Source organism: Anopheles merus, chromosome 3L (assembly GCF_017562075.2).
Source record: "Anopheles merus strain MAF chromosome 3L, AmerM5.1, whole genome shotgun sequence".
Classification (NCBI taxonomy): domain Eukaryota; kingdom Metazoa; phylum Arthropoda; class Insecta; order Diptera; family Culicidae; genus Anopheles; species Anopheles merus.
Genome location: NC_054085.1, coordinates 365080 through 389829, shown reverse-complemented (window position 1 = coordinate 389829; position 24750 = coordinate 365080). Strand labels below are relative to the sequence as shown.

Sequence of the window (24750 nt, the reverse complement as noted above, 5' to 3'; positions counted from 1 at the left end):
CAAATGGGTCAAATTTTCCACAGCAAATTATAAAAGCTTTATTTGTAATTTGTTGGAATTTTATTTCCCTTGGTAAAGTTTTTCAACTAAATGAAAATAATTATTTTTATTCAAAAATTTCTTTTGTCAAGACTGAGGTGCTATGATGAAACGTTTAATTAAACTGGTGGGGTGCAAATGATTTATTTGTTTCCATTTCGTATGCTAGGTTTTATTTTGTTATCGCGATAAGGAATATTTGGAACTTACTTTAAGCTAAGTGCTAACACTTAAAGCTAAGTGTACAGTAGGACAACCGTGCTGGAGCTACGTATGAGACAACTTTATCCTAGAGGCAAAATAAATTAAAAATTGCCAAATTTGGCTAATTATATTCTAGAGAGTCCTAATGCAAACGCTATCACTTTAATGTCAAGTAATTGGTATTTGTCCCAAATCGGGTTCTCGGAAAGGATGTGGCAACCTTTGTATATAGTCTACTTGTCAGGATCTCAATTTGACAATAAGGAGGTGGGAATTGACATTATCGTGGCTAAATGATATTTTAGTCAATAATGGTTGATGTATTGCGATGCGAGCGTAAGAGTAGCGAATATCACGATAGCTGATCATGACCAGTATTTGTTTGGATAGGCGGTTGGTGCTTGCTGCATTGGGTGATATTCTGCTGCGGTCGTTGTCGTGACTGGTGGTGGGCAGCCAACCAAATTGGTGGCATACGCTTGCCCTGGATGATGTGGTGGATAGGACTGACTCCATGGAGTTTCCTGTGGCGCAATAGATGCTGTTACCGGGGCTGCAGGAGGTACTTTAACATAGTTTTCAGCCTGATTACCAGAGGGGCTTAATTTGATGGAATTTTCATGCGCCGGCTTAATATACTCTTCACTCATCATTTTGGTGTATTCTGATGGAAGGAATTCTGTAAATAGAACAACATTTTATCTTACTTAGTGCACTCATGCGATCAATAGAGAGTCAAAGCTTTGTATTGAAAATCCTTAGGAAAATCGTTACCTTGATTATTTTGGTGGAAGCCCATATGGTTAGTAGAAAAGTTTTGTCCTCCAAAGTGACCGTGCTGGAAGTGACCAGAGGTAAATGTCGATGGATTTTGTGCAACAAACTCATAGTTAGCTGCTGCCGCCATTTGGTATGAATCATTCGACGCTACTCCTGGGTGGTATTGTGACATTGGCAAAGAGCCCAAGCTACTTAGCGGTGTGGACATTTGTGCTCCAGCATGCTTGCGTAGCCGTGCGCGGCGATTGCTAAACCACACCTGAATACGCGCCTCGGTTAGGTTGGTGGTGGAGGCCAGTTCCTCACGTGTATACACATCCGGATATTGCGTGCGCGTGAAGGCCTTTTCCAGTGCTTCCAGTTGTTCACTCGTGAAGGTGGTCCTCGAACGCCGTTGTTTCCGCTTCAGTAGTATTCCCGGTTCCGATTCGGTGTCGCTAGAGTCCGATCCGCGTCCTAGCCGTTGACGAAATAACGAATATATGACAACCGGCACCGAGATGAAATGAAAAGAGAAAAGAGAAAAAAGTGTATACGAAATTAGTCACTGATATGGACGAATGGTTGTGCTTGTACGGTAGCATAATGTGGCGTGTAATTGAAATCAGTTTGAATTTTAGCCCACCAACAACTCAACCTCAACATCGCCAGATGCCAGATGGATAGTATTTTAGGAAACAAGAAGAAGAACACTATACTGCTGTTGCCGTTAGTGGTTTCTATGTCGTTGGTGAGTGGTTATCCAAGGTAATAAAACTGTGGTAATAAAACTGTATTAAGCTGTTACAGAGCTCGTTGTAGTGTAATTTGAAAGATTTTTTTTCAAATAAATAAAAAAAAACTAACAGAATTTGTATTTTTTAAATAAAAAAAAAAACTACTACTAATGTGATTATGTAAGGATATCTTTTACTATTTGTGAATCTTAGACTATTTGATATCTTAGACGAATAAAATAATACGAAAGACGTACATTCCTGTCGTTCCTTATCACCTGCGCTTCCTAATCTTGCCGGTGCAATGTAAACACAGAAGATCATTGATGACAACTATTGAGATATCACAAATGGTAAATTGCATTCGAGAAAAAATGTATGCAACAATCTTCATTTGCGTGAACATGCTATGTTTTGTATGCATACATACAAGATAATTACAGATATATTTTAACATATGTATTGAACAATCAAGGCACTCATTGTCGTTATCAACAATGTGGGAATGTAGTTGTGAAAAACAACCTTAGAACAGATATTCATTGTTCCCCAGCGAAAATATATTCCGTACTAATTCCGGCTAGTTCTGGAAATCAAAGACTATGGATCAAAAAGGGATTTCCTGGAGCTATTCTACTTGTTTTATATTTACAACATCTTTTTTAACACTTAAAATTTGATTACCAATCTTCTTATTTGCTACAAAAAAACGGAGTAATTGGGATCTTTTTGGGAATCACGTTATCATGGCGCGTAATCACAATAAATCTGGAGGTGGTCCCGTAGTACAGTTGTCAACTGCCATGATTCATAAAAACATAAAACATAAAGTATGTGCATATTACAAAATAAATCTAAAAGAAACATTTTTTTTATTTTTGCTCCAAAAGATACTTTGCGATCGATTGTGAAAAGAAATAACAGAATGATTGGCTTCAGTTAATAACTCATATCAGGGGGATGGCTTGTGAGCCACGATTTTCCATTCAGGTTAAGTATGTTGGATGTTGATACACACTTGTGATCTGTAAAAGCTCCTTTTTGTATAAGAAACAACAGCAGTATCATTAGAGTGTCACAATATTCATGAATCACCTTTAAAGGCTCTCCGATTTTTATGATCCTTTTTTGGCTGTGATGGCTTTGTTGCAGCCTTCATCAGCGGTCAGGATGGCGTGTTCGTTAAAAAGCTATAAAAACGAGCGGACCATTAGTGTTAGCTGGTCGGTTTACGAAACAAAACAAAATTTAAGACTTTCTGTGTTTGTGGTGCAGCAGTTGCAGCTACGCGATCAATAGCAAATGATCAGTGACAGACAGAACGCTTCCCGCCAACAACGGCCGTTACTATCGTCCTGAGAAGAACCTGAGCACGTTAGAGTTAATCTGGAAGCAAAATAGCTTTTTCAGATAAGAACACTCAAAACAAGCGACAGAAAAGAAAAAGCAAATTGGTTTGCCCAGACTGCATGGCATTAGGCGTGATGTTAAGAAGTTTTGTCAGAAATAAGACGCGCTGAAAGTGTTTGTTATATTCACCATATTTACACAAGTAATCTATACGCAGCCTACATCCAAGAACAACATGTGATTTTTACTTTGGAGTTGAAAGAGAGTGTAAAGCTTATGGCTGTCTATTATTGTATGTGTATCAAGGAGTGAAATATAGTTACTGCTGACAAAATGTTTCTATAACAATACATAGAATACTCACTGAATGAAAAGTAATAAATACAATATGCGTTACTTGAAATTGTTGGCTATTTTTCAAACATTGATGTGTACATGTGGATGTAATAACATAGTAATACTACAAAATGTATTTCAAAGTATTTAGGATTGTTGTGCAACTAATATATTCAATCAAATTAGAAATAATAATATAACTCAACAGTAATCAAACGAATAAATAAAATACACAGAACGAAGATATAAAAGAACTTAGTAATACCACAAACTGTATTTTAAAATATGTAGGATAATTGTGCATCTAATTACATATACTGCATCTAATTCTACATGCATATATATAATATATAATTGAACAGTAATCAAATGAATAAATAAAAATGTTCAGCACATTTTTAAAGATACTCTTTCGTTGCTATATTGTGTATTGGCTTCATTACATGAAGTTGAACAACGTAAAGGCATTCGAAATACATCATAAACATTCGAAGAAACAGCGAGCGAGTCATAATCGGATATTGGATGTCATTTTTCAGTAATCAGTGCAGCAAGTACAGGAAGTTGTGACCAGCCCTGCAACCATGTGGGACACCATCCCGCACAACACCTTCGGTGTCTGATCGTTTGGCTTTTTTTATTCTTTGGCATTCTCTTCGAAACATCATCCTTGGCACCAAGACATCGGGTACAAGCGTCACTAGGTCTGACGGTCGGAATCCCCTTAATAAATTATTATAAGGCTAAAAGGTTTCGTTTACCAATTTTTCATTCCATTTCGCCGCGACGGTCCGTCTATGGCGATGGCGGATGAGCCCTCTGCACTTGAGCAGTCTTGGACCTAAGCTTTTGAAAACGAAGTACCTTCATTTATTAGGCTGTTCGTCGGCTCTCTGGCTGATTCGGACATTCCATCGCGTAAAGTACGAACAATCGAATAGCAGGTCCGAAGAAAGAGATCGCTTTTGAAGTTCACCGCCCAAGTAATATTGGCTTCGGTATCATGTGACCCATTGTGTCGGTTGACACTTAGGTACAATTTTGCGGTATTAGCTGCTGTAAACTCACACTCATTTGTTAGTTGGTTCCTTTCATGAAAGGATTTTTCCTCATTTGTTCAGCATTGGGGGGGGGGGGGGGGGGGGGGCAGAAATAGGAGTAGTATCGCACGGTATGATCAACACAGGAGGATAGACAAGTGTCCAAGGAACACAAAAAGAAACAACGCCGTGTTAGTATAGTTGGAAGTAACGATAAAGGTCGGTATCTTTTGACCTAATTTTAGGAAATGGTTTACATTGGATCGATTGCGGAAGTGTAGTGAAATCTAGATAAATCAGACTCTTGAATTTGTTTAATTATGACGAAATACCGTTAATGTTGTTACAAGGTTTAAAATACACAAAATTTCTATTACTAATTACTTTTTCTTTTACTAAAGTCTTTAGAGTCCAATAAGTCTGGACTAACATATATTTTAACGTATGAATTAAATATTTTACAAATTAAGATCAAGTCTAGTGAATTCTAAAAATAAATAACATGTAACAAATATTGTGATAAACGTTGTTAATACCGATATTGAATAGAAGAAGCTTGATTTTTGAATGAAGTTTGATCTTTAAATGACAAAACAAAAATGTTTTTTACGAAAATTATCGTCAAAGGTATTACTAAAAAAGGTGTTACACGTTAGGGTTAAATATTATTCACACAATAGTTCAAGTATTTATCTTTCGATATGACTATTGCTGTACTGTGTAGCTACCATTATTAAGATCAAAGTTGTTTCCCGTCATAGAACTTTTGACCTGGTTTCAAAATATGTTACCGACACTCTTCAAAGGGCGAGAATTTAATTTACAACTTTGTTGAATATGTGATCCTGCTCCATAACAGAAAAGGTTGGTTGAGCAACTGGATACATATCCTTAATGCTCGAGACATCAGAATCTACGAAAAAAGCGTGATGCAGGTTGCGATAGTTCGGTTGATGCGCGATGTTGTAGCAGGTGCGGCGAGTCACTCTAAGATTAATGGTTCTACGATTACTCATCAAAATGTCTGACCAAATTCTGTTCTGTTCGCGATGTGTGGAATTAAAATAATAAAAATTCTACAATATCTTACAAGTTGAATAAGTAATCAGATAGACTATACGAAAAGTTGTTCCTATTTCTTTCACACTGTTGAATAACAAAGAGAAACGCTGTTAAATAGTCAATGTTTTTTCTCTCTTAATTTTGTTTATGGTCTTTGCTTTACAGGAAAGTTACTTATGTTTTACTAGAAGTGCAGTTTACTGTACAATGCAGTTGAACGAACTACGATGTTTTGCAATAGCTAGAAGGTAATACATATAAACATTTAAACTATCAATTTGAGCATTTATTACATGGAAACAAGAAATTTTTAAAAAGATTTTTAGAGATTTTGTTGAAATAGCCTACGTTATCCAGATAGGAGAGACAATCCTGTTAGGAGAGACATGTACTAATTTATTATCATGTGTTTTTTTTCGACCACCGACGCGTTTCTTACAGTAGCTCTTCTTCGTTTGCAGTAGAGCAGTCGTTTTATGCTAGCCGCATCGTACCTTTTGCATTTGATTGTTAAAGAATTCTAGACACAAAACCATCCGTTTGTCGTCATACCGTCTCGTATTTCTATTACAGGATCCTCTTATGTTCCGTTACATCACACATCAACCACCGAAAGTCGAAGTCAACCACCGAAACGAAAGTGTATCCATCGTTCAAGAGCATTAGGCTGTGTTACTGCTCTAGTTTTCAAAGTTCTATCTGCAGCAATGCCGCATCAAAGAGGTTTGCCGCTGAAGGATACTATCGGTTACAAAAATCGGGAAATGATGTTGTACGACAACCTTTTGATTATTGTCACCCTTCCCGGGTGACTTTTGAGTAAAAGATCCCTAGAAAAAAAAAAAAAAACGCCCTAACATCGTTGGAGGTAAATGACGAAAAGAGAAAGAATCGGGCCTTTGCCACAAATCGTTGTTTGAACCAGGAATCCGAATCACGAAGAGGGACTGTTTTCACCGCACAGGAATATTTGAAAAAGGAGAGGAAAAGAAAATAAATGAAGAACATGAAAAGAAAAGTAAAACTTGTCATTCGGGTGTGAGCCTCTTCGTGTACCCTAATAGCCGCTTTGTGGTGTGACACTTTTCGTGTTTTATGTATCGTAGGCGCATTTCATAAAGGGACAAGTATAGTACAAAAGCCAAACATGTGAATGTTTGGCAGATAATTGCTACTGTAGTCGGTGTAGATCAATGATCGAGATGCATTGATTGATTATTTTCCCAATAAAAAGGCCTTTTGTTAGAGGAATGTTATGAATATATGGATCAAGAATAAACACTTCTTCCCTAACTTTATTTTTTTACACGTATGCTGCACATTCAGTGTTGCAACAATTATTTAAACGCCCAACCAAAGATACTCATTCATGGCTAAGACAAGGAGGATGTTGAATAAAATAAAACCTCGTCCAAACTAGTAACAGTCGGAGCATCTATCGCAAAGCTCACCCATTCAGTCGCAATCGACTGGTCGGAAAGAAACCAAGAAACAGTTATACATATTTGTATATTTGTGTGGATGTATGGAGAACTAAAAATACGCAAGTGTTGTGGTCGAAGAAGACGGTTATATTATACGTACGGTTATATTTCATTTTGTACGAATTTATTAGTAAACAACCAATAAAACCTAGCTTTATTTTTAACGATTAAAATTATGTAAAAATTTTAATCATGAAATGTTTGTAAATAATACATTGTTGTACTGAATTGTTTTTTCTCTGTTTCTTAGATTTTTTGAGCAGATGCAGCCAGTCGCATCCTCGTATTATGTACAAGGAAGCTGCTTGATGTAGAATGCAATAAAACATTTGTTTTACTTCCCAGCTGTGCCGTACAAGGTTTCTCTTCGGTTTTTATGTTTGTGATACCACCATGATAGGCGAATCATAGTAGGAACCTAGACAGGTGTTTCAAGCTGCAACTGTTCGACAAATCAACTTCCGGACATCCGGAGTAAAGGTGAAACAATTCAGAAGGGGAACCGATTTGTTTAAATGAAAAGTATGGTCTTCTCAATTGTTCATCGTGCTTATGTGACATACAAATGCTCTGCGGGAGGGTCGGAAAGAAACAAAGATTAAATGGACTAAGAACACAAGCCGCATGAATTGTTTGCCTTCATGTGGCAATAAGCATTGTTTTTCAATGCCATCATAACAAACGAATAGTTGAAATTAGTCAATGCCTAGCCTTTGTCGGTTGATATTATTTCAACAAGAGATGAAGAGCCAGTTTTACTCGCAGAAGATGTCGATAAGAATAACAACAATTACTCAGGAAACTCAGCAATAGGTTGTGCTTATATCCATAAAACCAACAACCAGCTGTGGACCACCCAGTAATAATAACAGTAAAGACAGTTAAACATTCCATTTTCCATCTTGAGAAGCGTAGAAGCGTATTAACCATGTTGATTCAGTTTGATGATAGCAAAATTGAATATAATTCAAGTCTAATCTAAATCCGAGTATAATTAAAACGATCGTAAGTATCTACATGGATTTAAAAAAATAATGTATGTTGGTACGAGAAACGTTGCTTTGAATACTTAATACTTCAACATGTGTTCATCACGTAACAAACAAAGGTATTTATGCAATGGCTGCTACCCCACATGACATTATGAGTTCTATTTGCGGCAAAAACTTTGTTTATCTCAAATCTATTCTCATTCAACTCTCGTTTTCAAAAGATGCATTCAGCGAGGGATGTGCGGGGACGTTAAGCGATGAAGGCAGTTCGTGCTCAGAATTTTAGTGCAAAAGCAAGTATACTACCGACTAAAATACATATGTATAAGAAAGCCTTGAAGAAAATTAAGTACCACCTAAAGTGCATAATGCTATCACTGAGGTCTTGTCACTCAATGACGTCAGAGGCAGAGGAATGTTATATGAGTAAGTTTTCTGAATGTTGCTTTATTTTTTAATATACTTTTCATTCCTGAATAACAAAAGCCTTGTATTTCAAATGCACATTTTTGTACATTTAAAGGTGTATGTTTTATTTTGTGCGTTATTTAATAAACATTCACACGTGTTATTGCAGTTTTCCTATTTTAGGTTAAAAAAAAATTATCCTATTCTAATGCGCTGCGATGTCATATGCTTAATTTTATTATAATTATGTTATTAACGTGATATTTCATAACGTAACATATGTAAAATATGCGTGAAAGATCGTAGTTATTAAAAAAAATCATTTCGTAGCCATCATGCAATTGTGCTGGTGTGTACAACTCATTACACATTTTTTTGTGAAATGTATTTTGGTATCAATTTTGCTGAAAGTGCTGAATCTTTCATAACGATGGTGCTATGAATGTTACCTCTATAAAACAATAAACACTCCCAGGTAATGTATTACTTACCCCCAAGAATACCGTGTATGCTGTAATCCTTTCGACCATCGTCGTCTTTCCGTCCTGGATCAACGCCACCCCCTCTCAGAAGTCGGCTTATTGAAGAAACACTGGGAGGATCCGTTACTCCTTCCTGAAATGAATCCAACCAAAGGGTAAATCATTAAATCGTTTCAAAGCAAACAAGCATGCTACCTATAAAGTTTGTTCTATTTGATTCTCATTATTCTGTTTTCAAATTTACGTATTTTTCAAACTGTTCATGTCAAATCAAATGAAAAATATTTACTTTTTCTTGCATGGAGAATTCTTCACGTTACCTAAAAAATGTATTGTTTTACGCCACCGTCCGGGATGAAGTAAGACAAAAAAGAACACTTCGGATAGAAACCGTATATTTGTAGGTGCTAAACCTTTTCACAGCTTATAATTAAATTTTCCCACTTTTCAACAGCACCATCATGAAGCTGCTCAGGATTGTTTTCCTCGATTGTTTGGCTTGCTTCCCATTCCGGTTTGTTTCATGTTATGTCTTCAATGGCGTAGGTTTTATGCTTATTATTTACTTTACGAATTATAGAATCATTTTACAGCCATTCTATTTAGAAGGTTTATGATTTTTTTTTCTTCTCTTTTCTTCTTCATATTACTAAAGCTATGAATGCTTAGGATGTCTGTTATCACCATAAAATGTTACTGAAATGGAACAGAATAATCTACACTTATATTTTACTACTTGTGTTCTATTACTATTACTATATACTATTGATTACAAGTAATCTTAGATAGTAATTAGTAACAAAAAGTGATACACAGACAAATTACACATTTACATCTCGTACCAAACGATGATCAAGCACCTGTAGGTTGTGTGGCTCTTTGGCGGTAAATATTTCAATTAAATACTACAATCGGGGTTAGATCCGTTGTCAAATTCATTTCGGCCAGACGGCTCTAGGAAAGCGAAAGGATGTTAACCCAACATTTCGAATCCAACACGAACCAAAGATTTATACCGTGGCACTTCTAGTGCTTCTCTGTAATGCGCCTCTACAAAAGAAGTTTTCGAAATACCTCGTGCCTTTTCTGTTATCCTTCCGTTTGGATCTCACGTTCGGTAATTAAATGATAGTCACGATAACACCTATTTGGTATTCATCGGGCAGGTAGGAAAGTCAATCAATGATGAAAAGAAGAACGAAAACAGTCAAAATGCTGTGGATAAAGACACAGAGCAATAAAGCGAAAACGAGACTGAAAGTGTGAAACAAAGAGTTTGAGATTTTAATCGTCTTAAACTCAATATATAGTTAGAAATTTCTAAAACAAGCAAGTAAATTAAAATAGGAACATGGTGTTAAGCACGCCTAGAATACAAAACGTTCTTGATTGAACGCTTAGATCCAATGAATTTGGTCTAATTTTTTAATCCTTAGGCAATGAAAACATGAACATGAAAATATTGTTATTTTGTTGTATGATCAGATAAGTTATCTTTAGGAAATGTCTAATCTATCAATCATTATGTGTTAATTACTTCTTAAGTATGTTAAGTATGTTTCAGGTTTATAATTGCAATAAGGCGCATTAGTACCTCTATTTTCACGTCAACACATTGCAATGGTTCGTGTTCATAATTATAGGTTCTTTTTTACGTACATCTCAATCCAAAACGTATCAGCTGTGGTCGATGCTGGTTAATCCATACCAATCAACTCGCCAACTCTCTTCAAGAAAAGGCTGTACAAGCGTAAGGAAAAATAATTGCTTAATAAACTACAGAAATTCACATGGGTGTCACAATGTTGTGTCCTTGATACAATTTTGAATTATAATGCGGTATACAACAGTAGCATTTGGATAAGTTTTTTTATGAATTAGTCAATCAAACAAGTTATGTGAAGTATAAAATGCTTAAATAAAGAAATAAATATATTCATAAAACGAAGGTGAAACATTATTATTAATTGTTGTTGTTTTTTTATTTTATGATTCGACAAATAACTTTACACATTAATATTCTTTTCTAATGCTGAAATCTGTATCTTTTAGTAAATGTACATTCGCTAACATTGCTTGACTTACTATTTCAATTAAATAAATTGAGAATCACTATCGCTTTAGAAAGCAAAGTGAAAAACAAGGGAATATGAATGAATTGGCAATTATTTAATAGCTTGAGTAAAATCCTAAGTTTGTATTATAGTACAAGATACTGATAAAACAATTAAACAAGGCAAAGGCCAATAACTCAAGTCGAAATCTGTTCAAAGCGACCTACCTAATTAAGTTGTTAATAGTGACAATACTGGCTCAACGGATGAAGGGATCAAAAAGATCGAAACAACATAAGAAAAAAATATCTCCGGTCTATCTGGCATACGATGGATAATGTGCCTGAACATGCAGAGCGCGATTGTCATCTTAAATATATTTTCATACTCGATGATGGAACGCGTTATGAAGGTTAAGTTCTCATGTCGGATTTAATTTTTCTTTGTTTTTTGTGTTTGTCCTTCACTCTTTTTATCTTTGAAAACGCTGCAGCAGAGCATGAGCAAGTATTTGAGGAAGAAACATGCGGATTTGCGTAAAAGAGTTTGCTGTACATGAAATATACCGTTTTCCTTCATTCTGGCAATCGTAAGCTGTCCGTAAAATTACGATCGGCGATGAGTAGAAACGCGGTACGGTGCACATATTACCGAATGACTGCTTTTTGATGGCACCAGCGAAGCTGTCGCTTAATGTAACTAAGTGTTATTTATTTTGCGACGCATTTCAATAATTTCTTTGGAATTAGTGACAGATTGGCAAGATATTAGCAGCAACACCGTTCTTTAGTTTGTGACGGCTTTAATTGCAGAACTAAATTACTTTCTTTGAGAATATGCTGGGTTAATAAGGTTGATGTGTGCAATTACCCATCATGAGTAATAGTTCACAATGAAAGATGAAACTGCTATTTCTATATCAAGATCCCATTATATGCAAAGAATTATTTAATTTACAGCTAAATTTCATGTCAAAATGTGATAATTTCGTATGACACATAAATAAATCGAGAAATGTGACAGTTTACAATTCATAGTTCAATATTTGTTAATATACATTAAAATAGTTAATATTGAAATGTAAAATATTGATTTCCAGTAAGTGGATGGTTTAGAATAAAGAGGCATTTACCTGCCGGTAGCCCACATCAGGTCCTAGTTGACCAGAATGTTTATTATCGCTGGGGTCGTCCGAGCCGGCCGTCTAGAATGGTAAAAGAGCAGAAAGGGAAAAGTTCTATTCCATAATCTTATTTTTTCCTTCATTTTATAATTTATTGTTTGTTGTCTTGCACTGCCTTTCTCTACCTATTCACTGAAAGGTTTGATGATTCTTTTGGTGTTGCCGACTGTACGCACTCCCACCAACCACACACAAACTCGTGAAGTAGAAGGCGCGAGATTGACATGACAGCTCGAAAAAAACTTATCTCACCAGCTAAGATCAATGCGAACCAACGAGACTAAAATACCTTTGCTCCAATTCATCGAACCATGCACGAGGAGCCACCGCCAAAATGCTAGTTTGGTGTGTGAATGCCAGCATCGTCGAGGTGTCTCGTTGACGTTGTGTGCCTATCATTTCAGGTTGATAGAAAACAAATTTCCTTAATCGGATCATCGTAGTGTAATTTCTTATGTACACTGCGCGACTCGTGAAACTGGTGTGTGCCTGGTAGCGGTATCAGAGACTTTCTTGGAATGATTGTCAGTAGTCGGCAGATTATGTGTTTGATCGGTGATGTGTGATCGCGACCGTTCAATTCCCATCTGGTTACACACTAAAACTAGCGGTGGCAGTTTCATTCATTTACAGGAATTGGAACGGCTTGTAAATTCCTTTAGAAAATATCAAAAATAGCCGTATATCTAAAGGACGGCATAGATTAAAGTTGAATCTGTTCGATCTGTTTATAAAGATAAGCCTCGCAGGGCGGGTCGATCCATATGCGATGGGAGTGGAATAAATTAAACTGTTCACACAGAATCTCATTTAGAATCAATCAAATTCAACGGATCGATTCTAGAGAGCGAGCGACTCTTAAGTTTTCTTCTCCCATTTTGCCAGCTGTTTTACCTCTGATCAATCCTACCTAACATGGTATGTAGAGCGTGTAGACGAATATCGGGATCCGGCGAACAATTGGATGTATGTATTTTTAAACAATCCGTGACTAAATATCAGATACGCTACCGGAATTTCCTTTGGGTGAGAAATGTAACACGTTTCGGTGTTAGACGTAATACATCCCTCCCAGGAGATCGTTTTAATGGGTCGCATTGACTGGAATTGGTGGAGCTTTTACGCCTTTAGACCTTCAGACCGAAACCGTGCACAAAGAATTTCATTCACCACTTCATACATCTGGATGAATGTTACGTCATGATGAGTCACGGTAGTAGATTGAAGTTTCATTGTCGAAACACTTTGCTCTGGAAAACAAATTATGTTTACTTCAAACAGCCGCCACAGGTCGTGTGGCGGTGCACGGCATAGCTCCGGTGGATTGATCGAGTGGTTGTGAATGATGTTTGTATCAGTTAAATTGCAAAAGTCTGTGTGGATAGACGGCAGCTTTGGCTGAAATGATGAGCTTTTTTGTCAATTTTCAGCTCGTCTTACGTCTCATTCTCGCTGTTGTAATGTGTCCTACTCTTTGGGAGCATTTTCTCACCTTTTTCTTCCCTTCGGTAGCAATGATGATCTTCCATATCATCATTCATCACAATTCGCCGGGTAAACCTAATATTCCACATGTAGCTCCAACCCGTCCATTCACGGAAGGAGCGTAGTACTGATCAGCCGCCAAAAGGGACTTTCGACTACCGAAAGCGACCCCAAGAGCTATTCATCATTGACGAAAGTCATTAGCGGTATCTGGGAAGTAGTAGATTCGGGCACCCCAGCAAATTAACACTCGAAAATGATTCCTAATTTTGGTTCCCTCCCCGTAGCTTCTTACGCAGCTAAAGCGATTGCTGGCATGATGGCTACCAAGACCTCCAACCGCAAGCACGGAAGAGATTGATCAACAGAAAGCATCATTGGACATTTGTGTGGGGCTTTGCCACGTTTTCTTGCTTCATTGTAATTATACGGCGCAACCTATGTGTTAGACAACAGCGGGGAAAAAATAACTTGATATTTGGATCAAATGCTCGGTATCGGTGGTAGAATTGACTGTGTTTATTTGAATGGAAATTAAAATATGACAAATGACGAATAATAATTGAACTTCAACAAATCTGCACCACCATCCAAACAATGCAGGTCGATCTGTCCAGTATAATTCGACATACCTTCATTTGATAGCAGCCAGGAGAACAAACAAACTGTTTTCCCCTCCTGACAATCTGCATAGAAAGCTCCATCCTAATAGATGGATATCAAATTCAAAATCATAAACCCACCTGTAGTCTTTCTAGCCACCTTGTGACCCCGCATTCAGATAAAACAAAATTAATAGAGCAAACGGCGAGTTTAGTACCGGTCATTATGTTCAAGCAGCTTCGTTACTTTCAAGTACATGAGTTGAATATTCGATCAAACTATGTAGAATGGTTTGTTTTAGTAACACAAGTATCAGAAAAAGATCCAAGGTAACGTTTGCATACTGTGGATATTACCAGCATATTAATTGATGACGAACAAAATGTACTGTTGTGTTTTTGTACCATTTCTGTTACATTTGTGTAACCTGTGTGTTATTTATGTTTTTAACATTATCATATGTGTCCATTGTATGAAGAGAGAATCGATTAAAACAGAATAATGACAGCAGCATGACTGGGCTATTCGTATTATTCTAAAAAGCAACTGCTCATGAATAACCTTCTATGATGATTCAAAGAGTGTTACTTTATTTCGGTGCTTTTATTTTGGTTTGTATTTTTATATTCAATAACTATCAATAGCTATGCCGGTGGTACATTATTGCAAGTAATCTTTTTTTATTTCAAATTTATGAATGAAATTAAGAAAATGAAAATTTTTTAAATGTAGCGTAAGAAAAACATAAGAAAATCTGAATTTGGTTGTTTTAAAAATGTTTGAAGCTTTATATTTTTTATTAACTCAGGAGGGACGGCTTTGCTGTATTGCTTAGTTTGTTGCTATATTATGTTGTTGTCAAATATTATTTTAATGACAAACAAATTATAATTGAGTGTCCGAACACCGAACACTGAAATAAAAAAAAAAAACAATTTTTAGCGCTCACGCAATAACGAAAATAGGATCGTAGCTGTTAGTATTTTTATGACAAGAAAGTTAAAAATATTAGGCGTATATTTCAAACAACTATAGTGTCCGTGATGCTTACCTTTATCAACTTTTCACGTATTTCCCAGCTGAAAATTCCTGGATTCATTTTTTTCATATCTTCGATTCTAGCTTCCACTTCCGGTGTCGCTACTTTTGGTTTAGATCCCCCTATTACTCCGGGACGAATTGAACCGGTTTCTTGGTAGCGGTTTAGGATTTTAGATACACATCCATGAGAAACGCGCAGTTGGCGTGAAATCACACAGGGTCTCACCCCAGAAGCGGCCATCTCGACGATTTTCAGCCTAATGTGATTTGGCAACGGACGTCCGTTGATAAATACTCCTCCCAACTGGTTCACACGGCCTTGACCTGAGAACGAAAACGAGGAAAGAAAAACACACTGTGACTAGAGAAATGCTCAGTGAAAAATGTAAATCGCTTGCAATTTGTGGAGGATAGTTAGGTTTGGGTTCGCCGGTTGTAATACTTGTACGATATTGATGAAAGTGTTAGATGCTAGTTATTAGTGATCCCAAGGTACCTGTACAATCATTTTGACGAAATATCATATTTTATTCCAGCAACTCATTAACTAAAACGGAAACGAAGGATCCCTTCAAATAATTACATCAAATTCAATATTTGTGTATATGTTTTTCCCTTTTTTACAATGGGAAATATTCGAAAGACTCCTGTTGTCGCACAGGATTCAGGAACATAGGATTCTTACATAAACCCCCAGTAAACCCCCTCTTTGGGCCATCTACACTTTCCCATGGGTTCATCTTTCGGTATGCTTCTTGAGAAAGGGCTGTGCATTAGCATTACATCTCGCTATTGCAACATGGACCAAATTCGCGAGACAGAATAACAGTCCTGAATGTAAGTACAATAAATTTATCAACTGTTACAAATATTGTCTAGAAGTCATATTATTATTTTGCTTTATGACCTACGAAGCCCGATTTCACAAAGTTTCTTCAAACATTCTTAAAGTTCGGTAATCATATTTATAAAAAATTATTTACACAATCATTCCTTCACATTCATCACAATATTACTTTTAGATTGAGATTGCTTTTATGTGGTAAGAAAATGGCAGTTCCTTTGCTTATGTTCATCCACGCCTTATATTGTTTGATACAGTTTTTATACTGTGTACTGTAAAAACAAGTTTATTGATTATTTAAGCGCTCATGAACATTTCGAAGCTCATGAACATATCAGCAAGCACATTACCTGATTAATTGTAACTGAGATTTTAAGCATCGAAACGGCTTCTAATTGTTTTAAAGCAGTCTTACTGGTCCTACAAATGCCACCTAAAATATTCTAAGGAATAAGGTGAAATATTTTTTTTGTACTCCAAGAATAATTGGACATCGTGTTATGTGTTCGGTTATTGTCCTGATGCACAGATCGATTAGACAAAATGGATTAATGCGTTTTCAGTATCGCTAGTTATTCACAAGTTTTGCCGGTTTTCAGTAACATTTTTAATACTGAAAGGCATACAGTAAATGGTTGCACTGAAAATCAGTAATAAAAAGTCATTAATAATCAGTAATATTATCTATTAATGAACTGTTTTCTTCACCTTACTGTAACAGGAAGAGAAAAATTGCTATATAGACTTCTAAACGGCGGTACTCTGGTACAGTCGTTCCGTTGAGAACACGACTTAAAAACATGCCCGTCATGGGTTCTAGTCCGTCCGTAAGAGGTGAGTATCCAATTGCGTGTTACTTAATAAGTGTTGAAAGTTGGTGAAAGCACATATGGGATAGTAAACAATGAACCATTCGTTGATCACTGCGGAGCATTGCTTTTTCTATACACTTTTTTATACATCCTACTGTATTATTACTTTTTACGCAAGGAACGATTACAGCCATATTTCCCTCCTACTTTAGTTATATTCAAGTACTGTTGAGGTAAGTAATGACAAATAATTTGGTATCATACACACATGCAAGACTTTTTAAATTTTTCTTTTTTTAACTCAAACCGCAATTGCGAACACTTAAGATTGAGCTCTAACGTTAGCACGTTTATGAGACACTAAGTTAAAAATAATCCCTACAATCATTTGTTGTAAAATAATACATCAATATTAAGGACTAATCTTTACTCGCTACAAAATTGCGTGCTGATGATCATCGATTAGCAGTTGTTTCAGCAGACAATTTTCAGCTGCCGCACGCCTGGTGTGTAGAAAATTGGAAAATGTATATGCATTCTTCCATCTATTCTTTACATCACATTGTATCTGTAAAAGCTGACACGAGCGACGTGAAAGATGCAAAAGCACTTAATTGACAACTGTTCTATGACGTCACGTATGGACGAGAGAAACTTGGGTATACATTCCCTCTCTTTCTGCTCTCCTATGCTCAGTGTGTGAAAAACGATTGTGTATGCGTGTGTAGAAAAAGATGATCTTATTCCAGGAGCCATCATCGATCGAACCGGATCGATCGATGCAGGAAAACATCTGGTCCAAGCGTGAAAAATTTTGATTTTCCGGTTTTCCATTTCTTCTCGCCCCCGGTTGACCGGGTTTGTGTCGGACCGATTCGTCGGAATTCAGGTATGGCTAATTTGTACACCATATGCCTTACTCCGGATCACCACGGCGGCAGTAAGCGTCCGCCGTCCTTTTCTGCGCCTTTGATGCGCCTTTGAAACTCGCGAGAATACTTGCCGCTGCGTGTGGCGTTGAATACAGAGGATACATGTAGCCAGTTGGAATATTAGAATGATCAAAGTTAAAAAAAGAAACCTTTTTCATTTTTCACATTCTTCATCCATAGGAAGCATTCTTATCGTTCATCGTCTGATGTTCGGGTGGTGTATATCTTCACGGTGGATTTGCGCTTCGACACCTTTACTGATATAAAAGGAGGCACAAGCCGAATAAAGCTTCTCCAACTGGTAATTGGTAGTAATAGTGCTCGAATTTAATTAAGTGTTTCGTTTTAACATAATATTTGATATTAAAATTTATATTTCTTCTAGACAACAAGATGTGGTATTATTTACCAAAACTGATAAGGATACGTCAGAAATAAAAATGGGGAATAAAAATGTATGTAATGTAAATGTAATAAATTCAACAACTATAACTGTTTTAGTATTATTTTGGCCTGTATGGTGGAATATCATAAAATTTTCACTACATAAAATTTCAAAAAAATAATAAATTTGTTTATAAATTTTATAGTTATCAAATTCAATCAATGTAATTAATGGAATAATTAAATGAAATAGCAAAATGATGAATGTTACGTTCGTGAATAGATATTTAAACAAACCAATTAGTTATTATATAGTGCTTTGTGTGATATATTTAAAAGCTAACAATTTAACAATAACGCTTTATTGACAATTTTTTTATATTATAATATAGCCTGGCTGGGGTGAATCATGAAGTTGAACTACACTATTCCACTCCTTGTTATTAAGCTACACATAAAGGAATGTTTACAGTAACAATAATCTTTGCGAGTATCATGCTGTTTAAGTATAATGCTTTTTCTTTATACACTTTTCAAAGCGTTTAGTCGACTCCAAGTATCTTAATTGTCACAAAGTGAATTTTTGAAACAATGATTCTGCCCTTTTGCTCAATAATGTTTTATAAACAAATCATGTATCCGGAATGCAAATGTTGTTGCTTGCAATGCGTAATATTGATTATTACGAACTGTGTAGCGCATTTAGAAATACTATAAAAGCAAAAATTAATCTACAAAAGGTACTGGTCTTCCGAGATTCCTTAGTATTTAATTATCAATAATACTGAAAATTCGGCGGCGTTAGGATTTTTTTCATCTTTGGCACAACAACCGTTATCGGTCAAAGCCTGCCTGTACGCACTACTGAAGTGGGCTTGAACCCATTATAGGCATGTTGTTAAGTCTTACGAGTTGGCGACTGTACCATCAGATCGGTTAATAAATTACTGGATACAAACCTAACACAACATTTGCAAAAATGTATGAACTGAAACATAGTGATTGAAAATATTACAATTGCCACCACTCCTTAACTTTGGCCATGTATCAGATTCTATAAGTTAGTTCAACAGTAGTGGAGTATATTGTTATTGATTAAAATAATAAAATAAAGTGACTAAAGAGTAAATCACAAATGTTGTCTTACCTTGAAAAGGATAACCACTAAACAGTGGTCTCATGTTGAGGGAATTTGCGCCAGACATATCCATTATGTTTGAAAGCGCACTCGGTTTAGACTATAAAGTTTGAAACAGTTTTGTTTTTATTGTACACAGAATAAGTCTTTGTTTACTTTTATCACAAATAATTCACCTCAACTTCTAATGAGTTTGAGTATCTAGTTACATTTATTGCATAACGAGTCACTCTACTTCATGTGTGCAGCTGCCGTGAAGTCCATTGCTGGACATTATTTTCATTAATTAATTTTCATCATCGTAGTTGTATCAGGATGCAAGGATGCCATTATCAGCTTCACTGAACACTATTATTTGCGATTGCATGCATTAATGCACTAAAAACTGCACATAAACAACTGGCATTTCAACAATCTGACAACACGCAGCATTCATTTCACAGTGTCATCCGAAAACGTAAAAACACTTTCATGTGATGCCGGTTCTGAACACTTCTTTGCATTGGTTGCACTCTCATCTACTCTTCTCAACATATCATTCCTGATTACTCGCCACTCCAACAGATCGGTCTTTGATGAAATTAAATTAATTAACATAAGCAACAAAATTGCCACCAACAAACACTATCATTAATGTAGCAATCAACTTGCTCGTGCTGCTGTTAGGAGTTGCATGCTGCGCAGTGGCCTGAGAAGGAGGCTGAGATCAATACTTATTGCTCTGCGTGAAAGTGCAAACACCTTTACCGTAACTCTCGAAACACACTTTTACGATTGATTTTCTTACGCAAGCGCCGGAATCTGTATGGATAGGAAACTAAGGCAACAAATGCTTATGAAAGGTTAACGACTATTCGCGAACGCCGCAGAAGATATCTTTGTTGTTCTTCTGTAACACTTAACAGGAACTTTAAATTTCAACTAAACAAACTTTGGTAAAACACGAAAAGATCCTTGAATGAAGCTAGTTATCACAATTAAAAACACTTATCATTTAAAAACTTAATCCCCGAAACACAACGGAACTAATGATCACGTAGACAGTACCGTCGGTCCACGGTCATCAGCAAGAAGAATTGAAAAACTCGCGCATACAAATCTTTCGTCACAGAAATCTCGAAGAGCGCAAAAGCGCGTTTACTCAAAGCGATTCCCGGGTTGCGACGGGAATTATGCTTGATCGTGAGTTATTTCCGATCGCGCTTCAAGGCGGCTCGAACGTAAGGCGTTCGCACGAACGCGACCGTTTGCCGAAAGTATTCCCAAGGAACTGGTTGGCCACGGACGAGGAAACAAAAATACTACTCGCTTGTTTCTCGGCGGCAAGCTGCGATTCCGCGCCACACTCATACAACCACGTGTTGTTTGATCGATGGGAGGGAGTTGCTCATGTCGAATGCTCCCACCTTTTGTGAGGCTGTGATGGAGATGAAGCGAGTTCCCTTTCTAACACACGAGAGCTACCGAAAGTAAGGGCGAGTCACAAGTATGCGTTCACCCTTCTTCCAAGCGATCTACAGGCTTGGGTCCTACGCGACATGAGACCGAATGCTTCTTGTGCGGTACGGTATTAGCAATACTTTAACTACCAACAGCGAATGAAATATTAAATCGGAACTGGGGTCCTTCCCTTTTGCACGAGTTTAGGAAGGGGACAGATGAACCCTCGAGCGTGAATCCTATAGCACTGCCACTATGTAGCGCTCCTAAAGGACCCTTTGCCCACTGTTCCTGAGCATTTGAATGAAGGAAATTGAAAATAGAAATAGTTTTGGCTTACACAGTTTCTACTCTTGCGCGGGGGTTCAGGGAGCGCGAAAGGGAGCCAGAACTGTGGTAGGCGATGATAGGCGACAGCCGGAACACGGCTATCAACGGGATAATATGCTAGTGTAGGGGAAGAAGTATCGTAGTTTGGCTGAAAACTAAAACAAAACATAATGCCCAACATCAGCTAACGCGGGCTAGACCGGCACACACAAGGTAATCACAAGGGGTTGCTATATTGATGGTGCGGCAAAGAGAAGAGTTTCGATCGACAATGACGGTGGTCGATTTTTTGTGGAGGAATAAAAATAAAATAGGAAAAAACTCCGCCTACTTTTCGTAATCCACGGGCTACTGAAAATCGACGAAGCTAGCTGGATATCTTTATAGACGTAAGTTGCTTTACTCGAGTTGATGTTCGTCGGCATAGGTACGATTTGGGAAGGTTATTTATAGATTTGGATGAGTACCAGAGCGATACGCCAGCGTAGGACCGATTACTATAGATCTTCATGGCGACAACTCTTTTTTCTTATAGAACACAAGATTGCATCGAGATCCATTTAGCACAATGATTAGAGAATTTAATAGAGTGATCAGTGTATACGACTTTAACATTTCAACAAGCATATTCATAAAAATAGTAAAAATGAAGAAACTAGGACTTGTGTTATTATATACTACTGTATTTTATCATTGTTCGATTAGTGTGGAGAAACAAACCTCGAGAGGCATGTGAGATACATATTACAAACAAACAGCCATGCTAAAGGTTTGTTGCTAATAGTATGTGGAAGACGAATACCAACTGTTGCACGGTGAATGCATGTATTATCATCAGAAGAACTTACCAATTCCATTTTCTTCGAAACTCTTTAAAAAAAGCTATAATACTATGTGTGACTGCCAAGTGCACACTCACACATGCTTCGACTACCAAAATTTTAAAGCAAATGATAATTTAATTTATGATGGCGCACAATTTATGTTTACAGGGTGTGGGACATTCATTCCCTGATTCAACTGTTGCCTATGAGATCTTGTTGCTGATTGTGCTGCCAGATTGAAAGATATTTATGTGACACTTGGCAGGCTGTGGAACGACCCGTGGTCTTCAACTGCCCATCTTTGTCCTGCTTTTCAAATCAATGTTGCCAACGAGTAGAAATGATGCTGGCCCAAATTTAATGCAATTAGGCTCAAAACATCGAAAAGCTGAAAGATGCATTTGATAGTTGATATCAATTTAATTTTATAACCTCTGACCAAAACTAATGGAATTAAAAAACAGCATTCATAGGGGTTAAACACATTTATAAATTTATAGAAATTGAGACTAAAATAATATATATTTGTATCTTTGCTATAAATTCAACAACTATGGCAATAAAATCAGTTAATGGGGCCCTTTCCGTTTGAAATTCTTAGCCTGAAATTTCAGCCTATCAGCTGTTTGCATTGTATAGCAGTTTTCAAGCAGCTATCTATGTAAGTATAATATACAGGTGGGCTTATCCCAAGGTGTATGAAATTAGAAGGCTGATTTTTTGACTATTCAGCGAGTAAAGAGTGATATTTAGATATTTTTGAGTAAAGAGTGTTTTGAGTATTCGTCAAGCCTCCAGAAAGCTCGTTGGAGCAAAAGTTTTCACTCATTCTGTCAAAAAGTGATGTTCGAAATTGGTTATAAAAAATGCTATGAGACCACCTGGACTACATACACTTTGATTCCAGATTCCATCACCTGATCTCTTGAATGCACCTTGGGATAATTGTAAACAACACCGTGTTTTCGAGCAGGTACTCGAATCTAATTCTAGCTTTGTGGCTAGAATATACTAAACTGAAAATTGCAGGCTAGTTTTTTGTGTGGTTTTGTATGAAGTAGTTACATGATTTCAGCCTCCAACTGTCAAACTCCATACAAAAAACTAACTAGAATCGTGAAGACCCCCAATGTTAGCATTCAGTGCGTACTCTCCTTGAGATTGTATGACTACTGTATAAAATAACCAGACTAAAAGCAGTTCAGGGTGGTGATCTATTAAATTCCTATAAGAAAGTAATAGATCAGATCTCATATGGGGGCTTTTCCCGCGTAGCAAGGAATGTCTATCTGGTTACTAAATTAAACAGTCCATAACCACGCATAAGTATTTACTCAAACAAGATAGGTTAAATTTGTCAAGATCATTGAGAACAGCAGGCTTTTTAGTTTTTATAAATTTTATAAATTTAACTTTGGTAATTTAATAAGGTGGGCCGGACTGGTGGTGCAGTTGTCAACTCGAACGACTTAACAACATGCCCGTCATGGGTTCAAGCCCCGAATAGACCGTGCCCCCATACGTAGGACTAACTATCCTGCTATGGTAACAATTAGACACTGAAAGCCAAGCTCACTTCACTAGTGGGTACAGGCAGGCCTTGACCGGCAGCGATTGTTGTGCCAAAAGAAGAAGAAGAAGAAGAAGAATTTAATAAGGTATAAAGCTAATTTTGTAACAATTATTAATGAAAATAATAGCCCAAAGTGTATGTATTTAGAAAGCTGATTGTTATCGCTTCTGGTTCTGAATGAAGATTTTAAGAGTGTTTTGTGTATTCGTCAATCTTTCAGAAAGCTTGTTTGAATAAAAATTTTCACTCATCCTGTCAAAAAGTGATGTTCAAATTTGGCTAAAAAAAACATGTTATGAGACCACCTGGTCTACATAAACTTTGATTCTAGATTCCACCACCTGATCTCTTTGATGCACCTTAGGATAAATGAAAACAACACCTTATTTTGCCATTTTTTCGAGTATGTACTCGAATCTAATTCTAACTTTGAGGCTAGAATAATTTACTTAGAAAACTTTTCTTACAGAACTTCAGAAAAAAAATTACTGAATTTTTTTTGAGCTGAAGTTTCAGTTATCCTTTCAGTAAAAATAATGTTTACTAAATTATTCAGTAATGTCCGGTACTCACCAAAATGACAGCTCGTTTACTGAAATCTCAGCAATTCTCATATTACTGATTTTTCAGTAGTTGGTAGCGATTAAAAATGATGAAATATTTCTTTTAAATGGTGTTTTTTTGTTGATGCGCAGAGATTGCCAGTACCTCAGTTCATATTCATATGTGTTTTATGTTGTTTGATACAGTTTTTATACTGTATTTTGCCGCAACAAGTTTTGATGGTTGAGTAAGCGCTAACAGACACTACGAAATTTCAGCAAGCACAGTAAATTGTAGCAAAGATTGTACACACTAATACGGCTGCCAATTTTTTAAAATTAACTCCGTAAGCCGAAATATCATCTTAATTTTTATCGGGGTGCCTGTAGGCGCCTATCAAATCAACTTTTTGCACATCATGAGCACACCGCGATGTTTTGTTTTGATGTTCTGACTGACAGGACGATTTGACAGAATGAATTGCTCATTTTCAGTAATTTGTTTTACTGATATACAGTGAAAGACTAATTTGACACATATTTTACTGATTTTCAGTGAAATGCGTATTACTGAAATGCATTCAGTAAATTATTTTGCCGAAAGTCAGTGACATGACATGACATGACAAGACATGACATTCATGCTGAAAACCAGTAAAATATTCTATTACT

At 36.6% G+C, this 24750-nt stretch overlaps 1 protein-coding gene across 5 annotated transcripts; it reads right to left on the bottom strand.

Moving 5' to 3' along the window:
- Positions 1-372: 372 nt before the first annotated feature.
- LOC121599764 (protein gooseberry-neuro-like) lies at positions 373-22173 on the bottom strand. Of its 5 annotated transcripts, none has more exons than XM_041927823.1 (7): positions 20465-20656; positions 19379-20333; positions 15270-15583; positions 12080-12151; positions 8903-9026; positions 1018-1479; positions 373-922 (listed from the first exon to the last, which is right to left on the bottom strand). In XM_041927823.1, the coding sequence occupies exons 2-7, from the start codon at positions 19440-19442 to the stop codon at positions 609-611; spliced, it is 1350 nt and encodes a 449-aa protein (XP_041783757.1). In that variant the 5' UTR covers positions 19443-20333; positions 20465-20656; the 3' UTR covers positions 373-608. The 5 variants fall into 5 exon arrangements, with proteins under 5 accessions (XP_041783757.1, XP_041783758.1, XP_041783759.1 ...); XM_041927824.1 differs by having other exon boundaries at positions 19379-20186; XM_041927825.1 differs by lacking the exon at positions 12080-12151 and having other exon boundaries at positions 374-922; positions 19379-20656.
- Between the last annotated feature and the right edge of the window lie 2577 nt (positions 22174-24750).